The sequence below is a fragment of the Anguilla anguilla genome, chromosome 19, assembly GCF_013347855.1.
Source record: "Anguilla anguilla isolate fAngAng1 chromosome 19, fAngAng1.pri, whole genome shotgun sequence".
Classification (NCBI taxonomy): Eukaryota; Metazoa; Chordata; class Actinopteri; order Anguilliformes; family Anguillidae; genus Anguilla; species Anguilla anguilla.
In genome coordinates this window covers 10,106,175-10,126,782 of record NC_049219.1, presented here as the reverse complement: position 1 = coordinate 10,126,782, position 20,608 = coordinate 10,106,175, and the positions used below count along the sequence as shown (strand labels likewise).

At 48.8% G+C, this 20,608-nt stretch overlaps 1 protein-coding gene across 1 annotated transcript in view; it reads left to right on the top strand.

Annotated features, from left to right (window-relative positions):
• Positions 1-20,608, top strand: part of LOC118219269 (hepatocyte growth factor-like) — a 27,374-nt gene extending 6,766 nt beyond the window's left edge. Inside the window, exons 5-18 of the mRNA XM_035402301.1 lie at positions 1,880-2,022; positions 3,732-3,852; positions 7,895-8,013; positions 10,046-10,211; positions 11,623-11,756; positions 13,323-13,416; positions 15,737-15,873; positions 16,497-16,529; positions 16,775-16,880; positions 17,208-17,282; positions 17,724-17,876; positions 18,339-18,445; positions 19,561-19,703; positions 20,323-20,608. Coding sequence (XP_035258192.1) covers positions 1,880-2,022; positions 3,732-3,852; positions 7,895-8,013; positions 10,046-10,211; positions 11,623-11,756; positions 13,323-13,416; positions 15,737-15,873; positions 16,497-16,529; positions 16,775-16,880; positions 17,208-17,282; positions 17,724-17,876; positions 18,339-18,445; positions 19,561-19,703; positions 20,323-20,505 — 1,714 coding nt within the window. The 3' untranslated portion in view covers positions 20,506-20,608. The remainder of the gene's footprint in view (positions 1-1,879; positions 2,023-3,731; positions 3,853-7,894; positions 8,014-10,045; positions 10,212-11,622; positions 11,757-13,322; positions 13,417-15,736; positions 15,874-16,496; positions 16,530-16,774; positions 16,881-17,207; positions 17,283-17,723; positions 17,877-18,338; positions 18,446-19,560; positions 19,704-20,322) is intronic.

The following is a 20,608-nucleotide window of genomic DNA, read 5'->3' as shown; positions in this document are numbered from 1 at the left end:
CAACCCCCAGCCTCTCTCCCCCCCATCGCAACGCTTCACGGGGTTCCCCATCTTCGGTGTCCTAGAGCTCATCTTCGTATACCAATCCGGTGTCTCCCTGCACTAATCATGCTGTGACTACGGCGGCGCTGCTAGCCGGTAGCACCAGCGCGCATCTGGCTGTCCGTATATACGCATCCGTCTGACAGGATAGGGTTTCAGTGCAGGAGCCTATGCTACTGACAGGCAGTTGATATACGCAGGAAAGGAGGTAAATGATACCGCTAGGCGCGCGCGAGGGGAACGGGCGCTAAGTAGCCAAACCGCGCCTGAGTTACGGTGCGCGGAGCCAAGGGCCGTAGATAAGAGAAGCCTGCGGGTTTTAAGGTGCTTGACGGCGAGCCAGACGTTCATTAGCGGCCTGAAGCCGGCCAAGCATTGCTTGTTTGGGGGGGGGGGGGTTGAAGGGGGGGGGCTCTAATACCCAGAGGTCTGAAGATTAATGGGCTGTACTCACGGTTCATGCGTCTTCCAGCGAAGCGCATGGAGTTGCAGACATGCAAAAATGCCCGCTTCCCCCCCCCCCTCCCCCCCCTTCTCTAAGAAACCCCGGTTTCCCCCGGCAATTTGATTGCGCTGGCAGTTGCCGACTTCTCTTTCTGCTCCTAATTTGTCCGCGCGCACCTCTGTCATCAACATTTAACTTTTTGCGAGCGTTTGATTTGTAATCTGCTGTTAAATCTGCTCCCATTGTACTGTGGTCGTGTGCGCATGCTGCTCACATCCGGACTAACTCATTGTGTCTAATTGTCAGGTTTAGGGAAATAAGTTGATTTCTGTTTTATGTCCTTATAATGCTAAAATCATGTGGATGACAACGTAAGGGTAGAGTCATTGTGCAGGAATTCTTCCATCTAGAGTTAAATCAGTTTATGTCAGCATGACAAAGGTAATCTGTCTTCCCCTGACAATCACGAGCAGTGTATTTGTAAATAGCAAACAAACTGCTTTTAGTTCATAACATTCTTCCATCACCGATATTGTTGTCAATTCACATAAATTGCTGGAATATGAGCAGAAGCAGGCTTGCTTAAAGCTTTAAGGTCCCTATTTGTGTGACTCCACTTTGCAAGAAGTATTTTAGTTGGCTTTCTCATATCTTCTTGAGCAACTTTATTACAACCATTTCCCCTGGATCCAAAGGTCACATACCCTGGATATGGGTGGATGTCCATATAGACGGCTGGGTTCTCCAGATATTGCACCAAAGAGAGAAGGGTAAAGCATTCTTTTATATGAGCCATATAAGGAAGATTACAGCCAAAGTGAAGGGGAGTGATTTTGCGTGACAGATATTTCAGCCGTATTAACATAGAGGCTTCAGAGGAAATTCCCTCAGAATAGCAATTCAAAGCTTATGTTCTGTACGGAGGGAGCGCAGTACTGATTGATGAGAGAGCCCTCTTTTGAATAAATAATTTTTTTTTCGGTTGTGAAGGAAAAACTCAAAACTCAGATTACAGAGCCGGTTTCGCCCTACTGTTAGACGAGCGAGCGCGTTTCAAGTGGCCAGATATTTATGGCCGGCTCGGAACAAAGTCCTTCAGTCGCTACCCATAACAACAGCCCTGGGTGTCATTCTCAATAAACTATGCAGAGGGTCCCTCCAGAGCTGATGCTGTTGAAACGGTTTCCATGTCCAGGCTTTGAGCTGCCACTCAACGTCAGAACTTTTCGGGAAAGAGGCTGGCCCGTCGGGGTCTTTTCCAGCCGTGTTGCCTGGAAAGCTCCGTGTCGGGGGGGGGGGGCTGATGTCGCCTGCTCCGTGTCGGGGGGGGGGGCTGATGTCGCCTGCTCCGTGTCGGGGGGGGGGCTGATGTCGCCTGTCGTCTGCACGCAGGTACCTGCACGTGAGAGACCGGAAAACCGACCTGGCGGAGAACTACTGCCGTAACCCGGACAACGAGACGACGGGGCCCTGGTGCTTCACCGTGGACCCCGACCTGAGGCACGAGACCTGCGCCGTCCCCCAGTGCTCCGACGGTAAAGCCCCGCCCCCTTTTTCTTTTCCACAGGGGGGGAGATGAGGTCACTCGATCTTTCGCTTTGAGTGTCGAAACGACGCGAGCCGCTCTCACCCCCTCATTTGAGCTTTTTAGCTTTAAGGAAGAAAAAAAAAAAAAGGTGCCGGGTTTTTTTAGAACCCGGGCCAAACTGTTTCTCGTTGGCAATATATGAGAGATGTGATATTTTTGGGGAGAATAAGAATGGGGGGCTTTGAGTTTCCCTTTCTGTCCCAAGAGAAATTAACTAGACAGGTGCTTTGGGGGGGGGGAGGGGGGGAGAGAAAAGGATCCCTGATTTCACATGGGAATTTCAGTAAGAAAGAACCGGGAGAATATTTGATTGGTCTGAGCCTGAGGAGAGTGATGCCTTTGGAAGCAAGTGTCAAAGCATCCTGGCTTCTATCAGTGGGTTTTGGCAGAGAGTCGCTTGGCAAGTTTAGCAAATTAGTTTCCCATAATCAGGATATAAATCAAAGGCTTTGCAAGAATCTCCCAGTATAGACATCTGTTTTCAGTATTTTCACTGTTTTTTTTTTTTTTTTTTTTTTTAAATGGCCGTGTGTATGTGCCACAATGAGTCATGAAATGAAGAGATGCTTGGAGAGGGGGAAGTGGCTGTGCTTGTGCTGTGTCTGTGTTCCACAGTATGAAGCCCACTTTCACTGTGCCAAGGTGAATTTTACTGTGTGCGGTACCCTGCCGTCGAATCCCCTAACAAAGTGCCTGAACTGAATCGTTCATTAAATTTCCAGATATATAAATGGATTATGTGAACGGTTAACGTGGTGCACAGCATAAGCTGTTTTAATACTGTGATTATTAAAGTGCTTTTGCCAAAATGTGTAAATATTTCATATATTTCCAAGATATGGGTATCGCTCATCGGTTTCATTTGAAATAACCTATGAACACAATAAGCCACAAAAATCCCTGACTCAAAGACTGGCAGTTGTTGTAAAGTAAGGCAACGTTCCCATGGTGACATGAGACAGTTTGCCACAGAAAATCTGAAGATTATGTCCTAAATTGTATTTATTGAATTTCCATACCTTTCCCATTTTTATATATTTTAACTTTTATTACAACAACTCCAACAGCTTGATCCTGAGTTTATGCTTTCGTACCAGTCATTCTGTAATCGATAATAATCCACGTCTGGTAAAATGTCTCAATTTGCAAGCAGGGCTCAAAGCTGGCCTATCCTTCTAACTGTATGTGTACTGCCATATATAATCTTGCATCATGTGTCACTGTACACCGTGATGTGTAAGAGGAAAAACATATTCCAAAGTAAACCACTGCTCCAGCTCTGTAGTGTGTATCGACCTCACAACTGTCTGCACCCCCCCCCCCCCCCCCCCCGCTGTGAAATAAGGTCACCAGACAGACCACACATAACGAGTCCTGGGGAGGGCTGCCTCTTATTCCTGGGGGGAGGAGGGGGGGGGGGGGTATTTCACAAAGCAGGATTACCTAGTTAGCCGGCTAACTGCGCTGAGTAAAGCCCGGAATGGCTCTGTTTTACTTCAGGCATGTTGCAGATTTGGGAAGGGGTTTGGGGTTTTACTTGAGCAGTTATCCAGATAACTCTGTATCCCTGCTTCATGAAATACCACCCTGCTCCTTTGTAGAAGCCTGGCATTCAGTATTTTTACTTTTGTTTTCGGACTTTCTCCCTGTCCGCAGTGGTGTGCATGAAATGCAACGGGGAGGACTACAGGGGGCCCGTGGACCGCACCGAGAGCGGGAAAGAGTGCCAGCGATGGGACCTGATGGAGCCGCACAGGCACCCCTTCCACCCGAAAAGGTAGGGCGCCTGTTATAGGGCAAAAAAAATGAACAGCTTCCAAGAAATTGTAGATGACACTCCTCCTTAGTGTCATGGCGGACGGAGAGGTTGAGTCCGTACCTCTGAAAGTACTGAGGTTCAACTCTGCCTGGACGGCCCTATCCAGCACTGATCAAATGCACACGGTGATCTCATCCTTGTTACCATATGCTACATGTCACCTTAACAAGCCGCAGGTTCAAAAGAACCTCCGTATAAACGCTGGGCTTCGGGTTCAGCCGAAGACCGGTATCTGTTTATCTCACGGCCGTCAGTAGAATGAGCTCTAATGTAAACGAGCGCAGAGCGGAAATCTTTTTATTCTTTTATCAAAGGTATAAATCAGGGGTGTCCACTCTTATCTGAAAATGGCCCGTGGTTGCGGGTGGGGGTGGGGTTGGGGGTGGGGGGGGTTTATTTAAGCCCAGCACTATGACACCTGATTCAAATAATTAACTAATTGTGGTCTTCAATCAAGACCTTTAAGTAGAATCAGGTGTCTTAGTGCTGGGCTAAAACACAAACCTGTGCCCATATCCGACCCTTTTCAGTGTCAACAACAGCGGTTGTTCAGCAAACGGCATAAACCATACAAAAATAAGGCAAGCAGCCTGTATTTGCTGAAACAAACTCATTGGGCCTCACAACTTTTCTTAAATTATTCTTACGTTTGTTCTTGCATGTTCCTACGAAGAAACAATATGGGATTCATGACACATGTGCAGACCTTTGTTTTTGTGCGTATCCCAGATGTATGAGATGATGAATGCGGGGGCTGTTTGTAAATTTTATGCGCAATCCTGTTTATGTGACTTGCATAAGGAAACATCCACGAACAAATACAGATAAGAGAACAATTATGAACACCGGAATGTTCTTGGAAACGTTCTTGTACGCAGTTTAACGATCGAGCGTGATCGCACACATGTTTCGCGCTCCAGGCCCGTTGTCTTTTTTGTTACCGTCGGTGACAGAATGTTCAAGTTCCACTCCAAACAGATGGACAACAAACAAACAAATTGTTTATGTCTGTAGCTGCTTAAGTGCTAAGTGCACTGTAGGACTTCGCCTTCGCACACAGTAACGCACGTGTAGCAACCAGACGCGCCAACTCTAGACCTGCGAATGTTTTTCGCTTTTCTCCCTGTCCAGAAAAGGCTACAAAGTATTATAAGTAGGAGATTACCTAGTTAAAAAAAAAAGTTTTTTTTTTTTATTTTAGTCAAAGCGTAATTGGACGGAGCGGACCGGAGCGAGATCGTGCCGCGGCGTCGACGCTAAGGATGTTTTGCTAATAAATTGAGATGGATGGCTGAGTTATTCCGCGGCTTAACGCCTTCCAGATGTTCAGGCCCGGTAACGGTTTCCGCAGGGGGACGCTTTTCGCAGGCGATGTTAGCCGCCGCGGCGGCGGCGTGCTAATGAGTACGGATGCACGCGTGCGCCGGGTGTGATTGTTATCGGAGCGAGCCCCCGGTCCCCGGGCCGCGTTGGGACCGCCCTTATCAGTTTTTGTCGGCTTGTCCTCTCGTCCGTACGAAGTTGCCGCTCCGCCGGAGCTTTTGTGATTTCCTCGGGCCCGCCCGCCGCTGCCAAGGTTCCTGTAATCTTTGCCTGAGTGTAGACACATCCAGCCCCCCCCCTCTCTCCCCATCCCACCCCCCTCCCCTCCTCCCCCAACTCCCTTCTGCACACGAGAAAAAAAAAAAAAAAGCTCTCTCAGACAGACGAGCGGGGAGCTGGAGAAACCGACACTTCCAGGTGCTGACCGTTGAAGCCCTGGGTGTAGATTTTTTTACATTCATTTATTTATTTATTTTTTGCGAGAGCTTGCTGCCAAGCTCTCCGGTGGTCTCTAGATCACTCTTTCTTTAAAAAAAAAAAAAAAAAAAAAAAAAACCTGATTCGATCGGCGGGATCGTGAGGGACGGACGGCGTACGGAACGGTGTTTACCGCGATCTCTGCGGCTGCGTGCCTCGGTCTCTGGCGCTGGCGGCCCGCGTAGCTGCCGCCCGGGAGCCAGACAGGGGGGGTGGCCTGGCTTGTATGTAAATTAGCATTATTATGAGGCCCTCGTAGGGTTTGGCATCAGTCTCGATGTTTGTCTTCCCGTGTCTTATCCTTCGGCGTTTCAGTCACTGGGGAAAACGGCCCGCGGATATCGAGAGAAGCCTGGCTATAGGGGGCTGCATTAAAGACTGTAACAAACTACATGTTTCATACGGTACCGTAGATGGCACAGTTAAAGCCAGCGTGTAATCGGCAGAACACAATTGTTAACAAGAGAAAAAAAAACAAGAGAAACGGTAGAACATTCCAGAACGTCTGGGCCAAAGCTGACTTAGGTGCGTGCAGCTGAATGTCTTCTCCAGTGGAGAGAGCCTCCCCCACCCAGAGGGGTGATGTCATCTAATTGTAAGAGCTTTTGTCGGTTTCTTCCAAGACAAGGGAAGCTCAGCGTAAAACAAAGGTTTTCTCAAACTCTGCTCCGCCAGTTGTATGCTGATGTGTTGTCAAATCTGACGATGAAGAGCAAGGGGTCCCCTGATTAGTGATAGATTTCATCGCTCCATGTTGTTTAATGCATAGGGAGGCTTATGTGAAATGTTTTTGTTCATAGAAGTGATGTCATGGAATAACTTCAGCATGTACCAGGTTGTGTCCTGCCTGTCTGATGGGACAAACTGCCTCTGCAGCTTCTTCATAAATGCACTGGCCTTTTCTGCACATATTTAGTGCACTTTGGCTATGTGAACACCCCTAGATTATTCATAGATGAATATGATTTATATATTTATATCCCTGCTGTAATGTTTGTATATGTCTAGTGTTTCTGCACATTTGTTAATTGGGAATAATTCTGTTATGTAAACTTCACTGTTCTCAAAACTTTTTTTGCGTGATGCATGACAGGTTATTGGTATTTTTCCATGATCCACATCCAATGCGTGTGACCGGCTGGCTATGTAAAATCGAACGAGACTTTGTGAAAAAGCAGCGTGTGTTCGGCCTATTCGTCAAATTCCCATCGACGTCTTGGGAAAACGGCTTATTCTCGGAGGCTAATGTCAACAGTATTTTTGCGTTTTTCTTGTTTTTCCGTCCCTAAGGTTTGTTCTCCTAGGCATGAAAAATGCTGTAAGGAATGCATAAAAAGTATATTTTCAGTCCAAGTTTTTTTTTTTTTATTCCTTTTTTTTTTATTTTCCTCGCGCACATGGAAAACAGTTGAGGCCTTAACTCAGAAGGCCCGTAGCGAAGACAGCTGTCGACAGGCCCCGCCGCGCGCGTATCGTTGAAGCGGATTCGCGCGCGGGCGCGCGTTAGAGCTGGGCTTCGCGTCGAGCGGCGGGTACGATTCGGCGACGCGTCCGAGGAGAACCTTCCGGCGCCGGGGCCCGTTCGTCCCTCGAGGCCCGTCCGCCGCGGCCCGCGTCCGACCCCGCCCGCGTCCCCGCCCGCGTCCTCCCCCGCTAACCTCTTCGATTCGGCGTCACGCAATGTTCAGCGCTTCACTCGGCACGCCTGCCAAATAAATCTTTATCATGAATGAACATCTTTGCCAAGGCCCCGCCCTTTGTGCTTTAAAAAAAAAAAAAAAAAAAAAAAATGAAAGGGGGTGAACTCACCTTATCAGAAAGCGGCCTAATGGTTTAAACCTGTGCGCAGTAGCATTTCAACACCAGGTCATTTAAGACGGGGGGGGGGGGGATAGCAATACGGGCCTCGCGGCCCTGAGGAGACGTGACCTGATGTTTCGGCAGATTTTGGTCCCATACGGTGCTCCTCGGCGCTCTGTTTTGATAAGACGGCCCGTTCCTCACCCCCCCCCCCCCCGTGCTTTCGCCGAGGCGGGTGATTCAGAGACATTGGATCCAGATTGTGCGGTCGCGTCTTGAGTGGAAGCAGTTCCCCCGTCTAGTCTGAGCGTTATTTCCCTAGCGGTGCTCCGCTCTGTGTGACAGCTTCCTTTTATTTTATTTTATTTTATTTTATTTATTTATTTTTTGGCTTTCGCAGGTACCCCGACAAGGGCCTGAAGGACAACCTCTGCCGCAACCCCGACGATCGCCTGCGGCCCTGGTGCTTCACGCTGGACCCCAGAACGCCGTGGGAGTACTGCGACGTCAAAGCGTGCGGTGAGCCTGCGGGACTTTACGGCCTTCCCCCTAACCCATCTCTGAGCCTGCCCTTTACGGCCTTCCCCCTAACCCATCTCTGAGCCTGCCCTGCGGCCGCCTTACCGCCAGCCCCTGAGGAATGCTGGGTGGGGGGGGGGGGGGCGATTGGGGGGTCATAATTTTGAGATTTAAAAAAAAAAGGTACGGTGATGCCTTGGTGAAATCGGCCCCACAGCTGCGCGGGACTGCAGTAACTATGACATGCGGCTGGCGTGTTTGTTTCTTTTCTTCTCTTTTTTAAGAAAGACCCTCGCTATTGCCGGCTAATCGGCTTAATCTCTGCTGGTGAAGTTTCTTGAGTAAACTCCTGGTCTACCTCAAAGACAAAACACAGACAGGCGGGGGGGGGGGGGGGGGGGGGGGGGGGGTCGGGTCATTTTTCATCCTCGTCCCTTCTGGGGCCATAGAAACCTCAAGCACCTAGTTCTGTCAGCACCGACCCGTTACTTTAATGATGGTGAGTCTATGGTGCCTCTGACGTGACCTCTCCATTCACTCTCGCTGGTGTCATTCCCAAACCCACCGCTCAGGGTGAAGAGTGGCGAGCGGACATTTATACGTGTAATTTTCCTCTTGTGAAAATCTGACTCACTGGTAACATGCAAAATGGCGCAAAGCTTCTCTGACAGGAAGACTGCGACTTACTAATAACCTCCATGCTGTCAGATACAGCACTTGTGCAGGAGGTTGCCCCCTCTACCTGAAGCCTTGCTTTCTGTTCTAATGATGGAATTTGATACCACTACCCCCCCCCCCCCCACTTTAAATTCACCACAGGCCAAACCTGTGGTCTTAAATCTAGCTGCGGTTTGTGGGTAATGACTTCAAGACGTCGGAGGACAAAGAGCCGGCTTGTTTACGGTTTTTCGGGTCTTGTTTTCGGCGTCAACCGAAATCCCGTTCGATCTGCGCCGAGATAGGCTCGGTGTTCACGCCGCAGACCGTCAAACAAGCCGCGTACAGTATAGCGAGTTTAATTGAAGATACGATGTAGTGTCTGGCTTCTTTTTTTTTTTTTTTTTTTTTGGACTCCTGAGCAAGTAGACTGACTGCAGGTTTTACTTGCAGAGCTGGTTTGTCGAGTGCTGAAAATTATATCCAATTTGATTAATCTATTTCCAGGGTGCAAATGGGATTCGTCTCCACGTCTCGTACTGCTGCACGCATGGATAAGGGGTGGGGGGGGGGTTGGGAGAGCGAAAGGTTATCTTGGGTCAGAAAGAAGGTTTTGCATCGATCAACATAGAAAATTCAGAAGACTGGAGCCTTCGGTATAGAGACAGACACGATTTTGTCAGTCTGGCAGTGGTTCAAAACAAAAAAAATTACCACAAGGCAACAATAGGAGGAAAATTTTATTCATACATGGAAATGATAATGTACAAACAAGGGAAAATGTATGTGCGCTGTTGAAAGGTCTCTTGCTGTATTTGACTTGGCGATGGATGCTAACTGTAACCGTGTGTCACTCGTGGGAAAATGCTCTCTTTCAGCTCTCAGGTGTAGTCATGGTCCGCATGGCCCGTTTTAAACTGCCCCCCCCCCCAAACCCCATCACCAACACCCCACTCCCCCGCACTCACGCACATGCGGGAATATCTGCTGACTCCTGTTTCTATTGTTTCTGTTCTTTTATTTGGCTTCAGTGTATGTCGGTAATTATGTTAACACTTATCTCAATGCATCGAAATCCTTATTGCTGTTGAGATAAATGCACCTCTTTCTTTCTCTCTCTCTCTCACTCTATCTGTCCGTCTTTCACTCACTCTCTCTGTCTCTGTCTGTGTCTCTGTCTCTCTATCTCTCTCTCTCTCTCTCTCTCTCTCACTCTCTCTCTGTCTCTGTCTGTGTCTCTGTCTCTCTATCTCTCTCTCTCTCTCTCTCTCTCTCTCTTTCTCTCTCTCTCTCTCTCTCTCTTTCTCTCTCTCTGTCTCTGTCTGTCTCTCGCTCTCTTGCTCTCTCACTCACACTCGCTCTCTCGCCCTTTCAGACTCAGACCCCGAGACCGACGCGCACTCGACGACCGAGTGCTTCCTGGGTCAGGGGGAGGGGTATCGGGGCACGGTGGGCGTGACCCCCAGCGGGGTGACGTGCCAGCGCTGGGACTCCCAGGTCCCCCACAACCACTCCTACAGCCCCCAGAACTACAAGTGCAAGTGAGTCCCTGGGCCCTTCTGCACCAGCGACCCCGCACCCTCAGCCATCTCCCCATAGGATTTTAAAAGAGGAGCCGTAATGGAGAGTAGATCAGAAATGGCTTATGCCTCAGTACACCCTGTTCAGGAAGTCATTGCTGATATCGCTCTACTACATCCAGCTCCTCACAGTAATAATTTAGTGTTAATCTGAACATTAGTCTCAGTTAAAGAGTCTTCGTTTGAATCTGTGACAATCTTTGTTTGTTTGGCACGTATTTGGCAATATTCATATTCATTATATTACATTAGGTCTATTTGGCAGACGCTTTTATCCAAATTCAAATGTCTGTATGCGTTTGCCTTGATTGATGCAGCTACTCTGGTGTCTGCGGTGTTCACAGGATGCAGTAAATATGGTGTCACATTCATACGGGATTGTGTCACGTTAGCTTCCTTTATTTAGTGAGCCTCCATTATCCAGGGGAAACCTGTATTCCAGGAGTACTGTTCATTTTGAGTGTTGACCGATTGCTGAACGCCATCTTGACGGTTGAGTTTGGGCGGCTCTCTCTCAAATTCAAATTCAAATTGCTTTATTGGCAGGAAATACATAGGTACATATTGCCAAAGCATCATAAATCAATTCAAAATACATATTTACAGTGGAATACTAATAATGAACATTCTATTAAAATAAATAAATAAATTCTAAAAAACAAAATTATTATTATTATTATTATTATTATTATTATTATTATTATTAATAAAATAAAATAAATAAATAGATAATTATAATTATGTACAATGGTCACTCAGTGTCCCTCAGGTTATGGCAAGCTGAGACATATTGAGCCGCAATTGGGGCTGTTGGTCCTTGTCCTAATAGGACTGCACATTTTTTGTTCTTTGATAAAGAATGGAAGTTTTGTATAATTTCTGAGAATTTTTGGTAATATATTTTTCTAATATTTGTATATTTTGTACAATTTAGGAGGAAGTGCATCTCTGTCTCAACCTCTCCTGTCTTGCAGTGACCACATATTCGTTTTTCTTTTGGTAGCCATGAATTTCTGTGTCTGCCTTTTTCAATTTCAAGGGTGTGGTCACTGAGTCTGTATTTGGTCAGGATCCGTCTCTGCTTTGTATCTCTGACAGAGAAGAGATACTCTGCTGGAGTATAGTCTTTTTTCAGGGTTCGATAGCAATTTAGTCGACTTTGTGTTTTCTCTCTCTCTCTCTCTCTCTCTCTCTCTCTTTCTCTTTCTCTGTCTCTGTCTCTCTCTCTCTCTCTCTCTCTCTCTCTCTCTCTCTCTTTCTCTTTCTCTGTCTCTCTCTGTCTCTCTCTGTCTCTCTCTCTCTCTCTCTCTCTCTCTCTCTCTCTCTCTCTGTCTCTCTCTCCCTCCCTCTCTCTCTCTCTCTCGTGTCTCAGGGACCTGCGGGAGAACTACTGCAGGAATCCGGACGGGGCCGACCTGCCCTGGTGCTTCACCACCGACCCCGCCGTGCGCATGGCCTTCTGCACCAACATCCCCCGCTGCGAGGCCGACGCCCGCGAGCCTGAAGGTACGGGACGCGCCCCCCCCCCCCGTCCCCGTCCCCCGTTTCCGGGTTACCGCACAGATTCTGCGCCCCTATTTCAGGTTACTGTGCAGATTCTGTGACCCCATTTTCGGGTTACTGCACAGATTCTGTGGACCAAGGATCTCAATCTCAAATCGCTGTGTCTGCTAGGTTTTTGATGTGCTGCAGCCCTTAAGTGCTTAATCTGACTCATTGATTGGCTAACGGTGTCAGTACGCCTTGTTACTGAGGCCTAATCGGCTGCTGATTGGACGGAAATCGTTAAAAACCAGCAGAGACCGCGGTCCTCCGTGACTGGAGTTTGTGACCCCTGCTGTCGACTCACCAGATACCCACTTCCTGCTTTCCATCCGTCCTCTTTGATTCTTAACTGTTAAGGGGGCCTTAGGTGCTAACAGAACCTTCCAGAACCTTTTTCTCCACTGACAGAACCGTCCAGTGCTGCAGTGAGCCTGCGACCTGCAGAGAGGTGTTTTGTCAGTGGAAAAAATCTCATGCGCTCGCATCCTCTCCTCCCTGCTGTTTCCGACGTTAGCTTTCTCCCACCCGTCCCCAGCTCTCCTCTTCTTCCTGTTCTCTGGTGTTCACGGGGGGGGGGGGGGTCAGTGACCTCATCAGTGAAGCCAGGTGCAGTCCCTTCCTCTTGTCTCCAAGCGACATGCTGCGTTAGCTGTTCCAGTGCCAGACGTATATATCTTTAACACCTTCATTTGACCTTCATTTTCTCTTCTCCCTCGTGTGTGAATACCAAGCTGTAACTGTAGTTCTAGGCCCCCTTTTGTAGTCCTACTGTATGTCCTGGACTGGCATAAGCGTGCACTGAAACGAGGGCAGCCAAACTGCCACTTTTCACTCTGCGGTCCGCTGGTTCAGCTATAGCCGACCTTGGCATCGGTACAGTTAAACTGAATCTGGAAACAGTGCCTCAGCTGGACACATCTACCCACCGTCTATCTCTGCCATGTGACACTGTTTAATTGCACCCAAGGTAGTTAGTTAGAGACTTTTCCCACTGGCTTTCTTGTGCAGTTTTAAATATTTTTACCTCCTTTATCGCTTAAATTATAGTTTTATTTAAACGACTGCTTAAATCATCATATTTTTTTGATGTGTCAGCCTCTGTGGAGATGCAGTAAATGGGCATGTCATTGAGCTCCATGCTTCTTTGCACTCCAAAACCTCCCCAAGTTTATCGCACCACAGTTGTCACTGCTACTTTTTTTTATTACTTCTTTTATTATTGCGTAGTGACCCTCCGTTTACGTTTGCGGTCCCTCAAATACAATTTACGACGAGCGCAAACGGGTCCGGGGGGGCTTATTTAGAGAAAAGGCGGACGTGAGAACGAAACCCCGCAGCCCTGGAGGCGAACGGACTCCGACAGGGCCCGGAGCGCTCTGGCTTTCTTTTACCGTTCCCCCCCCCCTACGGGAGGGTACGGACACGGGGGGGGGGCGAGAGGTCAATCGCTCTCAGACTCTTTTGCCGAGCACGCTGGGAGATGCGGTTTGAGAACCCCGTTGGGGGGGGGTCTCTCTCTGTTCACAGAATGCTACGAAGGCGTCGGGGAGAAGTACGGGGGCCGCCTCTCCAAGACGAGATCGGGCGTTCCCTGTGGACCTTGGGAGGACCGTAGCAGAAGGTAACGGTGGCCCGTTTCGTCCTAATCCCTCCCCCTCTTCCCCACAGCGTTGGTTGAAAACGGGACGAGGGAACCCCTGTTTTAATCCCTGTTCTTCAGTAGCACTTTTTTCACATAGTTCTATCACAGCCTCACTGGTGACTGCAGTAGTTGTCGTGCAATAGTGAGAGAAGGGTATTAGTGTAGATTGTAGGTGATTGCATCGATCAAGAGGCTTAAAAACCTAAAAACTTTTGAGCCTCGATTTTAAAGACCGAACAGCGTCTGCTTTCCGTGCAGTCTGGAGAGGTCACCCCCAAAGCACGAGAGCTCTGACGTCGCAGTACAGTATATACGGGGGTCTGTTTCCAAGGAAACGCAGCTCGGTCCCACAGTTGGTTTCCCCCGCAGTGTGGGGGCATTCTTAGAAAAATTCTCAAGGCCGAGTCTCCCGTTTGTTCCCACTCTTCAGCCACTCCGGGGAAAAGATTTAAAAAAAACTCTTTGTACAGAAGTCAAAGTCAGGGGTAACCCTTAATTATATTATCTCAAATAATTTCATTTTGAATTGGAGAACACGCTTGCGTTATGTGTATGGGTGATGTCTTAATTCTTACGACCGACGTGACTCTTTCTCATAATTTCTCCTTATCACCGAGTAGCATGTTGGTTTACTTTAACAATGATTCCCCACTTCTTTGATGTGCATTCCCCCCCCCCCCCCCCCCCCCCCCCCCCACAAGATTAACCCTATGGACCCGCAGCGTTGAAAATGTCTGTGTTCGCCGTTCAGAATTGCCCTCTGTTACCTGCGTCCCCTGCCAACTGGTTTTAAACGAACGCGCAGTTGGCTTGAATCTGGAACTTGTCGAGGATCAATCTGCGAAGCTCGCAAAAGGGTTTAGAGAGCGCACAAATGAAATCTTGGAGCCGCAGGGATAGACTGTCTGTCAGGTCACATTTATCAAACTTGAGATAATAAGACCCTTTACCATTTTTCAAGCGAGGCAAAACCCCGGAGGAGCCCCATTTGGGGGGTGCTTCGGGGGCCTGCGTTTAATTGCCGTTTGTGCGTAGCTGTTAGCATTACTTAATTTACAAAAATTGCCAGGCAACGATAGCGCGGCTAGCGGGAGATGTTCCAGAGGTGACCTTCGACCCGAGGAAGTTCTTGCCCGGGCCTCGCTGTGGAGCAGATCAAAGACAGTCAAGCTTCTTAATTTGGCTCGCGTCCAGAGGAGTCTGGGTCAGACGTCAGCCCTGAGAAACGTCTGGGGAGGGCTTGTTTATGCTCGGGAGAGATGGGAAATTATCATTCCTCCCGCGTAACCAGTAACCCAGCAGGTTTTTTTTTTTATGTGAGCTTTTTTGGACTTTGCCCCGCCATTGTTACTACAAATCGGCGGGAAGATTATTGGAAGAGGCAGCACTCCCTGTTCTTTTATTGTGCATTGTGCTGTTTTAATGTACCTTGGCAATTATGCTGCCAGTTATCTCGATACGAGCATTGAATTAATGCCAGTGAGATTAATTGCCTCTCTCTCTCTGTGCCAGTCTCTCGCTCTGTGTCTCTCTCTCTGTTCCTCTCTTGCTCTCTCTCTCAGCTGAGATATTTACTGGGTGGTGCTGGATGTATCACTGCGTTATCTACACCATACTAATTTAAAATAAAAAAAACCTTTTAAACATCTTTTAATCCTTTTATTTTTGGAATTCAGAGTCGTACCTGCAGGCCTGGGACCGGTGTCACGAAGCAGGATTACCGGACTGGGTAAAACCCTGAATGGCAGTTACCCAGCTAACTCAATTATCCTGTTTCATGATGCGGGCCCCTGTCCCATCGCCACATTACCCTCCCCTCAGTTTGGGAGAGCACGTAACTGGCGGGCCGGCCCCTGGCATTGCACGGGTCCGGTCTCTGTGCCTTGTCGCTGTACCAAGGTCTCACACTTTATACGTCCCAAAAGTGCACTTCGGAGAACACTGACTCCAGCATTTATGGAATTCTATTCTGTAAATAGCCGTCGTATCATAACAGCGGAGTTCAGCCAAAATGTAACCTTCTCGCTGACCGTGCTGTGCGCGGTGCAGCCAGGGAGCATCAGTCAAAGGAAACTTACGATTTCTGCTTGGATTCGTGGTTTGGCGAAGGACTATGGCTTTCTGCTGGAGTGTTGCAGGATTTCTGCGCTTCCACAGTTCAAGGGTGGTTCAGGTGCCTTCTGTAGCAGGAAGAGAATTTTTCAATGTAGAATAGGATGCAAGATCTTGATCACATAGATGATCTTTGTATGCCATTTTGTCTTTTTTATTTATTTATTCATTTATTTTTTGTCCATAGCGGTGACAGGGAAGCCTCAGCGTTAGCTGCCGGGCTGGAGACGAACTACTGCAGGAACCCAGATAAGGATAAACACGGGCCCTGGTGCTACACCAATAGCTCATCCATCCCCTGGGACTACTGCATGATTAAGCCCTGTGAGTACCAGACCCGGGTCAAATGCGTATTTGCTTTGGATTCAAATGCTTTTCTACGCTTTACTGAACTTGTCTGGCGTATTGGAACCAATGAAATATTCTCAAAAAAAATGCAAACTCCACTTTCTGGCCATGTTGGCTGGCTCAATTGCACCAGGCAAGACTAACAGAGCACAGATAAATGTTTGAATCCGAAACAAGTTACGTATTTGACCCAGGTCATGTGTGGAGCACCTCACAAATGATGTTTCAACTGCAAATCCTTAAACTGAATTTCAGGAAGTGATTCCTGGATAACAGATTGGCGAGTTTGATTATTTTTGATGTCGACCAGTCATTTTCTAGAGACCTTAACCGTGTTATACACTCAGTCGGCACCATTTTGTATAGCACTTTTTACAGAGATGCCACCACACACACTGTACGCACACAAGACGTACAGCATTAAAATGAACTCTTTGAGAAAACATATGAAACTCTTATTGCTTTTTGCGTATCCTTTTCGACTTGCAATGCCCTCTGTAGTATTGACGGGTAATATAAATGTGATGTTTATGTAGATAATTTCAGTAAATATAGCAATGGCACTCTTCATTTCATTGTAATATGTTTTTTCCTAACAGGTAAGCTGCCCTCGAATACAGTTGCTCCAAAAAGTAAGTCCTTAATCCACTTGTTGCTCGAATTTAAGGATGTTTTTCCTTTCTTGTTCCTGAACAGAGGCATTATGGTGGCTCAAATGCAGCGTTTTATATGAGCTTGTGTTTGACTCCTTCAGTCACAGATTCCCCTAGTCACTGAGGGGTTTTTTTCCACGTTCTGTGATTGTGTCCCGGAGGTGAATGTTTGAGCAAGCTGTGCTTAACGTTTCTCCTTAACGTGTCCATGTTTCTCGTACAAGGCGATACACCGAAGGTTCCCTGCTTCTTCCACAAAACGACGCGGATCGTCGGGGGCGACCACGTCCGGGGCAAAGACGGAAGCTGGATGGTCAGCATACAGAAGGGGTACGGGTCTTTCCGGAAGCCTTCTCCTTCATGCGTAGTTCATGTGTTAAAAAAAAATATTGAAACATAATAATTATGATGATGAGGTGCTTATCCTGCATTGCTTCAGTATGTGTCCAGCTGTATAAATGGATGCAGTGTAAATGCTGTGTAAAAATGTTGTGTAAGTCGCTCTGGATAAGAGCGTCTGCTGAATGCCTGCAATGTAATGTAAGATAACAACTGTGCGTCAAATTCAGGGTGTAAGGAGCATTTCAGACCCCTGCGATCATGTCGCTGTGATGTTTTAACAGCTCTGCTGATTGCTGCCTTTCTCTCTTTCTCCAGGAACATACACTGGTGTGGTGGCACGCTCATACGAGAGAAGTGGGTCCTGACGACCCGGCAGTGCTTCTCCTCATGGTAATCTTTCATTTAAAAAAAAAACAACAAAAAAAAAACAAGGTGGCAGTTGGTCATTTGAAGCGGACTTAAATAAATCTTTGCACTTCACATCAAAGCTCCACGAGGCATTCCCACGAAGTGTCGAGAGGAGTTTTAAATAGTGTCTCAGTGTCTTCGTAAGATTTCTTGAACGCGTGCCACGTGAGTCTGTTTCACATCTCCGGGTTTCTGTGACTCATTTGTGTCATTCTAGAATGCATTACCGAAGATTCTGTTTTTCATGCTACAAGCGGTGATTCACTGCCATTTTATTTCGTGAAGTGTCGCTGTGAGAATCACTGCACAGTTATGGCTGCATGTTCATGTTATTTTTGTTTTAAATTGTACTGGATTCATTTGAAGTGAACTGAGCTGATGTTCGCGAGGCTGAAGCGAAGCTTTTCGCTCTCTCCGCCGCAGCGTTCCCGACCTGTCCGAGTACAGCATCTGGGCGGGGTTCCTCCACCTCAACGGTTCGGGCGGGGGGGGCCCCTCGAGCCGGCAGGAGCTGAGGATCGCCCACATCATCTGCGGCCCCGAGGGCTCGGACCTGGCTCTGCTGAAGCTCTCCCAGTGAGCGCCGTCTCCCCCCCCCCCCTCGCCCCCTCCAAACCCCCCCCCTCCCCGTACACCTCCACGCCCCGAAAAGCATGCGGTTCATATCATCTGCAGCACACGCGCACGCGTGTATCGGAACGTACTTACTGTACAGTACATCTGTTCTGGAGATCTAGGGCTTCACATTTGGACGTGTCTCACTTTATCTGAAGGGAAGTCCAGCGTTAAATGCAAGCTGCATGAGACTCATTGGTCTTGACCCCAGATGCTGTATCTGTGGCGCATGTGCTAAGGGGGGAGGTTTGGTATTGATATTACGGTTTGAGGCGGGTTTGCTGTTAATGTAACTGGGTCTGGCGAGTTTTGGCCCACGGTACCGTGAGTGTACGGGCCTCACAATGCGGCGGGGGGCGGGGCATAGCGCCTTGTCGGCACGGCGATGAACAGCCTGCGTTGTTGTGTCTGTCCCGTACCCAGACCCGCCATGCTGGGCGAGCGCGTGGACACCATCCTCCTGCCCGTTTCGGGGTGCGCCATGAAGGAGGGAGTCGTCTGCAGCATGTACGGATGGGGCGAGACGCAAGGTACGGTTTGGGGGGGCTTTCGTCGTCCTGGCGACACCACGTTTTGACAGGTTTCATTTCCGAGCCGAGCTCCTGTTTCATCACTTTTTTTCCACTTTTGTGTTGTAGTGCAGATTAATGTCATCAGCCTGTACATTTGTATTAATGCTGCTAACCACTGTATTTAATCTGCTATAACTCTATATCAAAGAAATTTCTAGAATATAGTTATGCCTCAGCAAATGTCAGTAATAGTTTTGTCTTTGCTAATGTATAGAAAAGCAATGTTGTTGTTCTAGTTCTAGTGCTTGTGTGCCCATAGAGCTAATTAAAGGCATAGAATTGAAAAAAACATGGCTGCCAGGAACACCTTAACAAAATGGCGTCCTTTTGGAGCCGTGCTCGCAGCGAGGACAGGGAAGCCGCGTCCGATCCTCGTCCGCGGCTCGGTTAAGGGCTCAATCGCTCCTAACCGAGCCTGACAGCTTCCTGCGCCCCCGGGATCGCGGTCGGGGGGGGAGAAGATCTGGGATAGCGATTTGGCCTCGTAACCTGAGGGCCGCGGTCCGCGGCGCAGCCGGACCGTTAGCGCTACGCCGTTCCTGAATCTTAAAACTCAAAAAATGGCGGCGTTCCAGCCGGGGGGCCTCTGGTTCTCCTTAAATCCACTGTGGACCCCCCGGACCTTGGGAAGGGAGACCAAACCGGTTCTTTCAAAGGCGCTGACCTGTTGAGTCTGGCCGGTTAACTGGCCAGATGGAACAAAATGGCTGCCAATGTCGTGACCTTCCAGGGGTAAAGTACTGTAGGCCTGCAGCCTGTGCTGGTCTACAGGACTGGGGCTGAGCGCCGTATATGGCAGATGATGTAACCCTCCAGGACCGGGGGGGAGCAAGTAGGTCAGCCAGCGCTGCTGAACTCGGTTGAACCCCGCTTTGGAGTTTCATTAAACGTCCAGCTGTTTCACCAGACCATCGTTTCGACCCTTTGGCGGACTCGTCCGCCGGGAGAACGAACTCGCCACGGATTCCGCGGCTCGGTTTACGGTTGTGAAACGAGCGCGGTAACTTTCGAAGGGGGGGGGGGGAGGTTCCTGACTCCCCGAAATCTCACCGTGTTTTTTTTTTTCCGATCAGGGACCGGACAGGAAGGGGTGTTGAAATCGGTGCAGCTGCCGATCGTGAGCAACGGGAAGTGCGTGGAGTTCCACCGCAGAAACATCCAGATAACCGACACCCGGATCTGCGCCGGGGGCAGGAGGAACGAGGGCGTGTGCGACGTGAGTTTCCCCCCCGCTCCGAACCCGGATCACCCCCCCCCAGGTCTCTGTCCCATGCCGGGATGCTGCTAGCTTAGCCTAGCTTCACTGCCATGTTTGGTAATTGGATGGCAGACCCCTCTAGTAAAACCATTTCTCTATTTAAAAGTGTGTGTGCATGTATGTGTGTGTGTGTGTGTGTGTGTATGGATGTATGTGTGTGTGTGTGTGTGTGTGTGTGGCGGTAGGAGTGCAGTGATGGGGACACTGATTTCAGCTGTACAGATTTGCCATTAAATCAAAGTAGCCATTAAACTCAATGTGGCCATTAAAGAATCCGCACTTGCTTTTAATTAGTCACTTAATCATTCTGTAGCTTTAGCTTCTTTAATGAACCTTAATCTCCTCCTTCTCCGTCTCATGTATGTGTGGAGCATTCTAACTCCAAATGACTGCTTTGCATAACGTTTAAGGAGGAGCTAGACTGGTGGTGGAGAAATTAACCCCACTGTTTGCAGCGAAGGGCTTGGATGACCTTAAAACCCACTGTGCGGTAGTCCCATGCTCGTGCTCTGTATCAGCGTGCCCTTGTTGGCTGTGGAGATGGCGGTGGTGACTCTGCCGCCATGTCCCCTTGCAGAAGGACTACGGCGGGCCCCTGGTGTGCCAGGAGGGCGAGAGCAAAGTGATCGTGGGCGTGAGCGTGCACGGGCGGGGCTGTGCCCTGGCCAACCGGCCGGGCATCTTCGTCAACGTGCCCTTCTACACCGACTGGATCCACAAGGTCTTCATCCACTACTCGCACCTGGAGGAGAACCAGTAGGGCAGCGGGTTCGAGGCCACTTTCAAAATGGCCGGACTCAAAAAAACCGATGCTGACATCTGTGATGTTAAAGACCTGTTTTTTTTAATAAACCCTAATTAGG